Raw genomic sequence first — 13,242 nt, 5'->3', positions numbered from 1 at the left:
ATGGGTGGATTCCTCATGCTATGCAGATTTAAAACACACATTGGAACAGAGACGCTGCCTCCAACTCTGACCTTCAATGACCTCTGTCCTCTAATGTTGTCTGTAGAGTTTGAACATTTGCCTGGAATCTGAAGTTTTTCCCAGTTGCTCTGGTTTTATCTCATACCCTAAAATTGTGCTGATTGCCAAGTTAAATGACTGCAATAAATTCCTGCTCGCGTGGGGAATCAGGTTATCAATGCGTCTGGATGAGGGAATAGGTGACAGTAAGATAAATGGGGGGAGAGGTTGAAGGGATTTCTCTCAGACCCAATGTAGATTTAATGAGTCAAATGTTTTTCGACATCACATTGGAACTTTTATTTCCTATATAACACTGACTTAGCACAAGCATGACCTTGTGTATTTCGTATTCATACTTGGTAATCCAGAAATCGAAATCTTTCAGTCAAATATATTGTGAAAGCTTTATTTTAGATTGAGTCCAACTCAGTTCTGGATTCATCTGATTGGTAGATGATTGATAGTATGCATCACTGTAATGGCCTTGAATTGAAAAATGAAGACCATAGAATCAGAGAAGATGTAGAATAAAGATGGAGGTCATTCAGTGCATCACATCTGCACTGGTTGATAAAGTGATGCCAATTCCAGTCACACCTCTAACATTTGATCTGTAAGCCTGAAGGTCACAGATTTTCAAATATGTTTTAAATGAGATGTGATGTGAGTTCCAGACCCCACAATCCTTTTTGTCATCTTCCCTCTCATCCTCTTTTCCAAGAAAAAACAACTAGTCAATATAACCTTGATTTTAAATTATATTTTCAGTTATATACTCACTATGTAGAACATGTTTAACAGTGGAGACCAAAATTGTACATGGTATTCAATGAGAGCTAACCAGAAACCATGGTTGGATGCAGAGATCCATGCACTTCTCAGAGCTTGTGATTCTGCCTTCAGGGCAGGAGACAAGATGGCACTAAGATCAGCCAGAGCTGAACTCTCCTGTGCAATCCAGAAGGCAAAGTGTGAGTACGGACAGAAGATCCATAGTCAGTTCTGAGTCACTGGCAGATGTGGAAAGGGATCAAAACATGGACAGACCACAAGACAACCTTGTGAGCTAAGGACAATAATGCCTCCCTTCCATACAGATTAAATTCCTTCTACATAGTTCAATGAGATGAACCAGCTCACGCCAAAATCAGCTCCATCTCCCCTTGATGAATGGACCCCTAGCATAGGTGCGACTGAGGTGAGGAGAACCCTAACCAAGGTGAACCTACACAAGACAGTGGGACCAGACAACAAACCTGGTCGGGTATGGAAGGGCTGCGCCAACCATCTGACAGAGGTCCTTACAGACATCTTCAACACAACACTCCAGCAGTCCATCATTCCAGCAGGTTTCAAGACAGCCACCATTATCCTGGTTCTGGGTGACAGTAACAGATCTCAATGATTGTCACCTCGTGGCACTGACCTTCACCATAGAACCAGAGAACATTACAGCACAGAAACAAGCACTTTGTCCCTTCTAATCTGGCTGAACTATTTTTATGCCTAGTCCCATAGACCTGTACCCAGTCAATTAAGAAATTGACTTGGTGCATTATGAAATTATAATTACTTTTATGAAATGCTTCAAGCATCTGGTGATGCAACAAATCAAAGCGCACCTCCTTGAGACACTGGACCCATTTCAATTCCCCAATGGTTGGAACCATTCCAATGACAATTATATAGTCTTGTCCATCCATGTCATCCTGTCCCACCTGAAGAACAATGCCTCATAAGAGAGGCTGCTATTCATTGACTTCAGCTTAGCATTTAATACGATCACACCTCAGAGGTTTGTGGAGAAACTGTCCTTGTTGGGACTCAACACCTGTCTCCTAACTGGATTCTGGGCTTCCTAATGGAAAGACCAGAGACTGTCTGGGTTAGTAGCAGAATGTTAATTGCTGTGTGCTCAGCCTGCTTCTGTTCACTCTACTGATCCACAACAGCAAAGTCAGATCCACCTCCAACAGAGTTATCCAGTTTGCAGATAACACAGCAGTAGTTGGTCTCACCAACAAGAACAATGAGCCACACTACAGAGAGGAAGTTGAAAATCTCTTGAAATGGTGCGAGAATTACAATCCGAGTCTCAATGTGAACAAGACAAAGTAGATGATTGTGGACTTCAGCAAGACCAGGGACAACCACCCTCCACAACGCATTATTAGTTCGGTGGTGGAGAGAGTGGTGAGCACCAATTTTCTTGGAGTCCTCTTAAGAAGTGTCCTATCCTGAACACACAAAACATTTTCTCATTTGTCAAGAAGGCACGACACTGACTAAACTTTCTTAGAAGACTGAGGAAGGCAAAGCTATTAAAATTATTCCAAGGAAGAACTTTATTAAAATGACCTCCAAAATCATTTTAAAATGTCAGAATTATTTTGGTATTGATTATATGATATTGTTATTGTTATTGTCAACTATAAACGTAAAAGTGAAGATCCATTTCTATTGAATTTACATAACCTAGTATTTTCAATCTGCTATTAAAATATCTCTTAATAACAAGAACTTTCTACAGCAATTAATATTATTTTTATTTCAAAATGTTGTATGTATAGAGGATATTAATTCTTGCCTTGAATCAGCTGAAAGGAAGATGTTCCTTAATGACAAAATATTTCCAAATTAAAGTATAATTAAAATTGTTTGAAAAATGACATTGTGATGTCATTATTTATAACAAAAATTCAGTGGAGCTTTCCTAAAACAGCCCAACCTTCAGAAATATGATAATTACTACTAGTTGAATAACAGTATAATTATATCAGAATTTAGAAGCACGCAACACAGGTTGATTTTCTCACTGCATAGAATGTGTCTAGCAGTCACTAAGCTAGGACCATATTTATTCAATTTACACACCACATATGTGTATAGCCATTCAGGTTATAGAAATTTGTTCTCACAGGAATGGGGCGCCAGGATTAACGTTGTGGTTAGCGCAACACTTTTATCATTTAGCGACCCAGGTTCAATTTTAGCACTGACTGTAAAGAGTTTGTACATTCTCCCTGTACCTGCATGGGTTTCCTCCCACCCTTCAAAATGTACGGTGATTATAGGTTAATTGGGGTATTTGGGCTGCGTGGGCTCTTAGGCCAGAATTGTCTGTTACTGTGCTGCATGTCTAAATATTTTTTAAAGTAAAAAATAAGTCACTAGCCAATGCCTGAGATACAGAATAAAATTTACTCACAGGGAATTTATGTGATAAAATGGTAAATAAACATAACTTTCTTTTAAACATGTTCTGGGATGCATGCACAGATGAATTACTATGGAAAAATCTTGATATCAACTGTGTCCGTGGAAAACACCTCCCACCACCCCCTACCATAATACAGGGTTCACATGCACAGCAATTTTAACGGTGTATTAAGAGATCAAATACACAGTTTCAGAGATGATGTATGGTCTAATTTCCTACCTTCTGTAACTTCCTTCAATAAAATAAAAAAAAGCATAAAGCTGCTTACTTTAATTTATTAAATTTTAAAGTGTGCTGAACTTTGAGCAGTGCAATAAGGAAGGAACACTTATTTCAAATGATTTCCCCATTCAAGCTATTTCAAGTAATACCGGTATTCCTAAAGAAAATAAGCAATCCACAGAAATGATCTTTTTTGAAATGATTATTTGCTCATAAATGACTTGTGATATATATTTTCCTAGTTGAAATCTTGTTAATTCTCAGCACACATAATAATGTCAACTGGAAGCCCATATATTTGTTGTGATGGAGAATCTTATCAGAAGTCCTAAATGTATGGTTTGTGTGTAAATGCATCAGCAAACAAAGATCGGAAAATTCACTATCAGGTTAGTAGTTTAGCAGTTCTTTTAAATCCATTGCATATTTTTCACCTTTCTTTCCTTCCCACCTATGTTGATATGAACACTATTGTAAATTTTTCTGTAATGTATAGGATGCAGATTAAGACCTCTGACAGTCATGCGCTGTTCATCTGACCACCACACTTGTCAAAGATTTGTGGGCTCCTCTTTGTACACCATCTATATTCTCATTTTCTTTACGAGGATGGTCAGATATATAAAGTCTGGTTCTAGATGTTTTTCTTCTTTGCAATGTTGCTTGAATTTATGTTTTGTTTTCATAATCTTTTATATTTCCCCCCCACTCTTCCACACAGATTATCAGAACCCCATTGGATCAATCGTTTACTTCCCATTCTGAAATGGTGTTGCCACAGGAAAAGAATATCAGCCAGGACTTTGCACCCTTGCAGCCTGAAATGGACACTTCTTCGTATAGTATACTGAGAGAGAGGTCAGGGATCAGCAGACCACATTCACATTCCGCAATGTACTCTCTTCATGTTAGTTCAACTTCTGGATCCTTGAAACCAGTACAGAATGGCTTCTGCAGTACATTTAGATAACAATTCTAAAGAATATTTGAATGCATGCTGAATTAAGTAAACAACTCTTATTGAACGGCAATCCTGTATTTATGTGCTAAAATAAGCTTGTGCACATTTTTTAAATTTAATATCTGTTTCTAACTGGAAAAACACTCTTATAGTAATTTTGCATGTTTAAAATCAATAAGCCACTTAGTCTCTTTCAAAGTTTTTATACATGTCTGTTTTAAAGTAGGATACAGCACTTTAATAGGATTGCTAAAGCTATTTGAAATGTATACCAATGATTCCTGTCATTTCATGGCAGCGCTGCCATGGTTCACTGAGCCCCCCTCTTCGCTCTTGTCAACCAAACTGAAGACAAGCATTTAGTTGCAAACTTTAAGCAGGTTGTGCAGAGCCGAGAGGATGTGACTGGTTCTTCTCAACACAGTAATGTCATTCCTGGTCAGTGTGAGAAGGTCAGATTTCCTCTCTCTGAACTACATTATGATAGCATTGCCCAGCTGAATGTACTGTGTTAACAGTTGGATCTGATCTCTGCAGGGTCCATCCCCAACCTTTTACCGGTCCATATGTGCATGGAGGACTGGAGATGACATATATACATGGTGAACAAGGTCAATTCCTGAATCAGTGTCAATATTGCAACTAATCCAATTAATACACTTTTGAATTCCCTCAGCCTTTGTGGTAAAAGTGAAACAGACATAAGAAGCTGGACCTCTATATTTGGGATAATTACACCGAATAAGCCTTGCTGCAGATACTATGTAGCACTCCCAGACTATGCTGGCATTCTGTTATCAAATGTTAGGTTTAACAGCAGAGCAACCTGGTGTTATCCTCTCTATCCTGTATTACATCATGCATATATAGATTACTGTTTCTTTCTTATTCAGGCAGTAGAGTATGCCTACTATTCCCTCTTGACTGAGGGAAATGTACTGGAACACAAAGTTATACATGGGAGCAAACAAAAAGGTGCATGGAGTAAATCAAGTAAGAAGAATGTAATATTTTTGCTTTCCCTAGGTTGATTAACCTTCTTTCCAACAAACTGTACACCTGCAAGAAAAAATGGGCCAGTGTTAGAACAGGAGCAGTTGCCCTGCATTTTCTGCTTTGTAGCACACAGAAAGAAAAAGCGCACATCAGGCCAAGATGTCAGTCTGTTGACAGCAAGCCCCTGTGACATTTCAGCTCGAAAGAGCAAATGTCTTGCAACCAACTGGTCAAATATCAAATAATAGGTCAGGCAGGAAGAAACTGAGCAGTAACCACGAGGCGATTTCTGGTAACATCTTTGACAAGCTTTTAGGGGTCTGCAATTTATGAACTGATACTTATTTGGTCACTGATATATTGTGCCTTGTATAATGTTTTCACTAGATAAAGCCTTTATCTCTTCAGATGTAAGCACTGTTGTTGCCTAATGTTTGTGAGGAATTTGCTTCAGCGAAAACAGATTTTAGAGCAAAGTTTTTTAAAACTTGTTTACAAATTCATTAAATAGATACAGAGTAAGATGATGCATTACCTCAATCAGTTCTGTAATTAATAACGAAAAATAAATTAATTTTGCATTCTGAAGGATTATTCTTATCTTTACTCCTCAATATCTTCCATCTTACAATATTTATTAAAGTTATTCAAATAACATGGAAATTAAGGAAAATATTTGTTTTCTAATAAATATATGGTAAAACCCATGGAATCCGGCACCTATCGGGGTTGGTAGATACTGGTTAAGCAAGTTTTTTGGTTGCTTGAGACTGCATATTGCATAAATGGAGAACTAACAGCAAAGCATGCCAATTTTAAACTTCTGTATATTTTACCCATTTATTTTCTACATTTTTTTGTCACTGAATGCTTGAGGTTGCCGGTTGCTTGAATTCCAGTTAACAAGGATTTTCCTGTAATTTAATTTTCAAAGCAACAATAAGCAGACAATAACATTGGTAGTTCAACAAATGCATCATTTCAGATGCAAAATAAATTTCTATTCATCACATTTCAATGGACATAAAGTGGCCATAGATATAAACTGGCAACAAAAAAGTCTGAAAACAGTTTCTCTCAAGGGACACAATCAAAATTGACTATTTTGCAATAAGAGTGCAATAAAAATAAACTCAATTTTTGCTGATATCTGAAGGAATTTAAGGATATTTTGATGACAGTCTCCATTCAGCTCAAGCTTGGGACACAGTTACTCTATAAGCAAAGGAGCAAGTGTGAATCAAAATTTGGTCAAAGCAATTTGTGAGAAAGAATTGTAGGATCCCAAGAGAAATGAAGTGGTGGAAATAAGTGTTGCTTTTAGCTTCATCTTTAGGCCTTTTCATAGTCGCCCTCCACATGGAGGCTAGCTTAAAAACTGAATGAAAAGGTATTTCTAACCTTTTCATGAAGGCCCAGAAAAGCCTGCTCTGATATCCCCTTTCAGCCTGGAGGCAGCTGGGGCATTGATGCGGCTTTCAGGAGGCATGGTTACTGGTGCCATACGTAAGCACTGAGCAATGGCCGACTTCGTTACCCATAATCCCCCTTACAGCCGGAACCGCTCTGTGTTTCCCAAAACGGTTCCTGTTGTGTGAAGGATTATGGGTAGAGTAGACAGCTATTGCTCTGCTGTGTATTGAGCCACTGGCACTGATGTGCAGCCCTGAAGGTCGAAGCGGCTCGATGAGATGCCGGAGGCCAGAGTGGCCGGCGGACTGTCATAGCCTGCCCTGGCTGACCCCTGATGACCCGATCCCTGCCAGCTGCCCCTGCCCTGAGGGGTGAGTGAGATAGATCACAGGCTGACGGCATCATTGCAACAACATCAGCCCACCCCTAACCAGCCACTTGCAGTGGTATTACAATCATGCTAGGTGGCAGAGCGCAGCACTCTGCCACTGACCATTCCCCCGAGAGGGATTGCAGTCAGTGCCTTGGAGCAGGCCAGAGCGGATAAATGGAGGTAAGTCTGACGTAAGGGCTGAGAATCTCTGCCTTAACACTTGGGTGTTTTGGCTGTAAGGAAGGGCCTTTTGACACCCCTTAACTGTTGGAGAATATCAAAATAGCATTTTCCTTTTTGAATGGCCTTTTCCAAATTCCCTGAACTGACAAAGGCACCAGAGAGCAGAGGAACTAATGAATTACCAAAAGTTCAGAAAATACCTACCTTGTGTTGCTGGATCCCAGAATAAATTTGAGATGATGATGATTGGATGTGTACATGGAGGTGAGGGGGTCGGAGGGTTATTGGCTGAGAACAGGAGGTTTGAGCTAGAGGAGTTACTCTAGTGAACTCGAAAGGCTGGAATGGCCTGTTTCCGCTCCGTAAATGGTTGTATGATCTCCAGGAAAAGTTTTGAAACCGAAGATGAGGGGAGGGATTGTTTTGAAACGGGTGCTGAACATTTGAGATATCAGCATATTAGCAATTCATCCACTCAAAGCAGCAAAGACATTTTTCTCTTTTAAGCCTCATTAACATTGAGCTGCAGATAATTTACTGGGAAACTGAAGTGCCAGTTGATGAAGTAGACAAAGATGATGTGGTCAAACAATAATCGTGGCTTTTATTGGCAGAAACTCGTGGTACAATAATAAAAGACAATAGATGCATATACAGTTATATCCAAGGGGAGTGTCCTTAACAGTAGAGATAATGCATAGCCAATATTAGTACAGCAAGGCTCGCCAGAGGGAAGACAGGCAGCTTGGCAGACATTCACCACAGTCTTCCCCCGGCAGAAGAAGGGTTAAAATCAAAAGGACAGCTGCTAGGAAAGACTGAAGCAAGCAATATGCGGATACCATGTTTGGCCTTGAGATACTCTAACAGCCAAAGTACGCCAGTATTTGGCAAGCAATCATAATAAGATGTTTTATGAATATGTCAGCCTATCAGGTTGTTTACGAATTCTGGTGCTTCGTCTCAAAACAGGTGGCTCCTTTGCAACCTTGGGAACTAGTACAGGTCCTGAGTCTGTAGTGTGGGAAGGACTGGCTTCTGGACCTGCTCCAAAATCACCAGCATGAGGCAATGGAGCCTCAGCATGACCATGTGAAAGCTTACTAGGGGGTCACAGGCTGGGGGGGTGAGTCCAACCTCTCAGACTCACTCTGAGTAGGGGTGCGAGGAAGGGGCAAACCAGGCGAGGCCAGATCTCTTAGGGGTACAGTGTCAGTACTCCGGTCTGGGAATTTAACATGAGCGTAGTTGAGGTTAGTATCCAGTAACTGAACTGGTTGGACTAGGGGTTCTGTTTTACGTGCCCGAGCGTGGCTCGTCAGCAGTACTGTTCCAGGCTCAGATAAACAGGCTGGCCTTTCCTAGGAAAGGCAAACATACATTCATGAGGTGTTTGATTTGTTGCAGTACACAATAAAGACCGAATAGAATGTAGTGCCTCAGGCAGCACTTCCTGCTACCGGGTTACAGGGTTTAACCATGTGTTTTTAAAGCAAGATTAACAGTCTTCCAGACTGTTGCATTAGCCCTTTCAACCTGCCCAATGCCCTGTGGGTTGTACCTTGTGGTATGGCTGGTAGCAATACCCTTTCGTAGCAGGACTCGCCGCAGTTCAGCGCTCATGAATGCTGAGCCTCTATCGGTTTGAATGTAATTGGGAAAACCAAAAATGCTGCAAATTCTGTCAAATGACTTAATGACAGACACTGACGAGACATCAGGGCAGGGTATCGCAAAGGGAAACCTGGAATATTCATCAATTACAATAAGGAAATATACATTTTTGTTGTTGGAAGGTAACGGCCCTTTAAAATCTAAGCTAATCCTCTCAAAAGGACGGGTTGCCTTGATGAGAGTGGTCTCTGGAGCTTTGAAGTATTGCGGTTTGCATTCTGCGCAAACAGGACAGCTTTTAGTCAGTTTCCTGACTTCTTCCAGAGAGTAAGGAAGGTTGTTAGCCCTTATGTAGTGGAAGAATCTCGTGACTGCTGGGTGGCACAGTCTGCTATGGATCTCTTTTAGCCCCTCCAGCTGAGCACCAGCAGCAGATCGTGACAATGCGTCAGAGGGATCTTTTAACCTGCCCAGTCTGTACTGGATCTCATAATTATAAGTTGAGAGTTCTATTTGCCAGCATGCCATCTTATCGTTCTTGATTTTACTTTTATGTTTAGTACTGAACATGTAGGCTACAGATTTCTGATCAGTGACAAGAGTAAATTTTCTGCCGGCTAGAAAGTGTCTCCAGTAGCGAACAGCTTCAATAATAGCCTGGGCTTCTTTTTCAATGGCAGGATGTTTAAGTTCAGGTCCGCATAACGTGCGGGAGAAGAATGCCACAAGTCTGCCCTTTTGATTAAGGGTTCCTGCCAAGGCACAATCTGAGGCATCAGTTTCCACTTGGAATGGGACATCCTCGTCAATGGACGAGAGTGCAGCTTTGGCAATATCAGCTTTAATTCTCTCAAAAGCCTTCAAGGCCATTGGAGAGAGAGGAAAAGATTTAGTGTCAAACAGAGGGCATGCCTTCGTGGTGTAGTCCCAAACCCATTTGCAGTAGTAGGAAAAGAATCCCATACACCTTTTAAGGGTTTTTGCTGAGTTTGGGGGTGGTAACTTCTTAAGGGGGGGGGCATTCTTCCCGGGTCAGAGTGGATTTTCCCCTTGTGGACAATATAACACAGAATGGGTAGCTCTGTCGCGTTGAACATACATTTGCCATCGTTAAATGTAAAGATGAGTTCTTCAGCTGTTGCTAAGAATTTCTTTAAGTTGTTGTCATGCTCAGTCTGTGTTTTCCCACAGATAGTGACGTTATCCAAATAGGGAAACGTACCCTGTAACTCATACGTTCTAACAATCTTATCCATTTCCCTCTAAAAGGTACCCTTTTAAACTGGTATAACCCCCCCCCATCAGCCTCAAAGGCTGTATAGGGTCAATCCTTTTTTTTAAATGGGGATTTGGTGGTAAGCTGCTTTGAGGTCGATAGTGGAGTACACTTTGTATTGCGCTATCTGATTAATCATTTTATTGATGCGTGGCAGGAGGTAGGCATCCAGGTTAGTGTAATGGTTGATTGTCTGGCTGTAGTCAATAGCCAGTCATTTCTTAGTGTGATTTTTTCACAACTACCACCTGGGCTCGCCATGGACTCTTACTGGGTTCAATTACTCCCTCTTTAAGCAATCTCTGGGTCTCAGCTTTGATAAATTCACGATCCTCATTGCTGTAACAACGGCTCTTAGTGGCAATCGGCTGACACTCGGAGGATAAATCACTGAAAAGGGAGGGAGCTTTGATCTTTAATGTGGACAGACCGCAGTAACTAGCGCAGGGGATGGTAAGTGTGGGTAGTGGCCCACCGAAATTTAACACTACACTGTTCATCTGAGATTGAATATCTAACCCCAGTAACACAGGGGCGCAGAGCTCCAGCATAATAAAGAGCCACACATCAGCAAGGCAATGTACCTGCAAATTTAAAGTAACTTTACAGTTGTCCCATACAGTTTTTGTAAGTTCACTACAAGCCATCAATATCTTTCGGTTCATTGGGTTACCTCTGCAAATTTAAGGCTCTGGCAACTCTCTCGTGGATGTAGCTGTCAGCACTCCCCAAGTCTATTAGACAATCAAGAGTCTCACCATTCACCTCCCCCTTCATAGTTGACCGTTCCAGTCTGTAACATCCCCCAAGCTTTGGAGTCAATTGAGCTATCGCAGGGGATCTCACCTTGCCGTCACTTGAAGTCGATTCAGCCTGCTCATCTGAAGATACCCCCTTTTCACAGTTGTCTTCCATTCCTGCAGCTCCAGGATGCATTTTCTTGGTGCTTCTCTTCTTCTTCTTATCAGTGGGAATACTTTTCGCCTTACCCGCTTTAGCAAAGTGGCCGAGTTTCCCACAATAGCTGCAGGTAGCAAATCGAGCCAGGCACTTCTGTCTGGGGTGCCAGCTCTTATCACAAAAGTAGCATTTTTCAGGAATTCGCCTTTTTCTTTCCTTCGGAGTTCTAGGACTCCTGGATGATTCCTTTTTGGTTTCTAGCATTTCACTGGACTGCATGGCACTTCTCAATGTTTTGGCTAGAGTGACTGCCTGGTCGTAGGTTAAGGGCTCCATCTCCAGCAGCCTCTGTCGGATGTAACTGGAGTCAATCCCGTTGACGAAAGCATCCAGCTTCAAGGCACTGTGGTGATGTTCATTTGCCAGCGAGTCGAGGGCCAGTGCATAGGCAGCATCACTTTCCCTGGGTTTCTGGCATCTAGTCAGCAATTGGTGTTGAGCAAGCACTACATTCCGTGGCACTGCATAGTAAGCTGTCAGATGTTCCTGGGCTATAGCCAGAGTGGTAGCTCCTTGCGTTACGGCGAAAGGGACCTCACCCAGCAGAGACTTCAGGTGGCCCCACTGTATCGCCTCATCGACCACGTTGTTTCGAGCCATGTAGTAATTGAAACAAGCAATCCAGTGGTTGAAAATTTCTCTGGCCCTCGGGGCAGACTGGTTGACTATCAGCCGCTTTGGCTTGAGGGCTGCATCCATTTCTGCTCATAAAATTGAAGTGCCAGTTGATGAAGTAGACAAAGACGATGTGGTCAAACAATAATCATGGCTTTTATTAGCAGAAACTCATGGTACAATAATGAAAGACAATAGATGCATATACAGTATTATCCAAGGGGAGTGTCCTTAACAGTCGAGATAATGCACAGCCAATGTTAGTACAGCAAGGCTCGTCAGAGGGAAGACAGGCAGCTTGGCAGACATTCACCACTGAAACCTACTGAAATTCACTTCCTTCCACAAAAGTTTGAGCATGAAAGGCTGGGGACAGGGCTGAGAAGATGGTATGTGATGAGGCAGTGATGACACTGGGTTGGCAGTAGCCAAAAGGTTGGGAATAGATGGCAGCCCTGAACTCCAACAAAAATCAATTCTTAAAAGAAAAGGAAATGTTTAACTTTTAGACTTGAAATTTACCTTTTCAATCTCTTGGTCAGGCCACATTTAGCCATGTGTATTGGAGGTTTTTTTTAATGTTTAACAATTGTGGTATTCCAATACAGCTAAACAAAACTGGGTGTCCAGTTGAGAATGATTCAAGTGGGTAAATCAAAGCATAATTTCTCTACAGTTTTTCACCAGTCATTCCCTCAGGCAACAAAAAGTGGTTCTAAGCTTTTTCACATGATTCCAATGACAGGGTAAAGAAAATGCAGATAAGATAGAAGGAAGAAAATTGTTTCCACCGGGAGGTGAGATGACAACTCAGGGATGTGGCTCAAGATTGTATAAAATCTTGCATAATGGATTGTATAAAAAGGGGTAATGAGTCAGCAAGCAGGAAAAAAGACTGAAAACCTGGTCAGATGGTGCACCAACAATAACCTCACACTCAATGTCACCAAAACCAAGGAGATGGTTGTTGACTTCAGGATGGGAAAAACCAGATGTGTACGATCTAGAGATCATTGGACAATCAGAGGTGAGAGGGTGAGCAAATTTAAGTTCTTGGGAGTCACTCTCAGAGCATCTTTCCTGGACCCAACATGCTAATGGCGTCGTGAAGAAAATACCTCAGTGCCATTACTTTCTCAGGAGTGTGCGGAGGTTTGGTATGACGTTGGAAACCCGACAGATGTTTGATGGAAAGTATGCTGACTGGCTGCATCACGGTCTGGTATGGGGTCTGCAAAATGTAGTGGACTCAGCGCAGGACATCATGGGCAAAACCCTCCCCAACATTGAGAATATCTCCAGGGAATGCTAGCATCGGAGAATAACACGTCATCAATGATCCACAT

General features: G+C 41.6%; 1 protein-coding gene across 6 annotated transcripts in view; it reads left to right on the top strand.

The window, feature by feature from the left end:
- The window catches only part of ccdc171 (coiled-coil domain containing 171), a 378,891-nt gene that overhangs the window by 295,441 nt on the left and 70,208 nt on the right, over window positions 1-13,242 (top strand). For 4 of the 6 annotated variants that reach the window (XM_069924477.1, XM_069924499.1, XM_069924468.1 and 1 more), the window contains one exon: window positions 4,227-6,050. The exons of 1 other annotated variant lie outside the window; for it this stretch is intronic. In XM_069924477.1, the coding sequence (XP_069780578.1) occupies window positions 4,227-4,475 (249 nt within the window). In that variant the 3' untranslated portion in view covers window positions 4,476-6,050. Of the gene's footprint in view, window positions 1-3,769; window positions 3,895-4,226; window positions 6,051-13,242 lie in introns of those variants that run through there. One more of the 6 variants, XR_011353507.1, reaches the window with a different exon arrangement.

The sequence above is a fragment of the Narcine bancroftii genome, chromosome 1 (genome assembly GCF_036971445.1).
Source record: "Narcine bancroftii isolate sNarBan1 chromosome 1, sNarBan1.hap1, whole genome shotgun sequence".
In the NCBI taxonomy this organism is placed as follows: Eukaryota; Metazoa; Chordata; class Chondrichthyes; order Torpediniformes; family Narcinidae; genus Narcine; species Narcine bancroftii.
The sequence above is the reverse complement of the archived record's forward strand: the minus strand, read 5'-3'. Positions and strand labels throughout refer to the sequence as shown.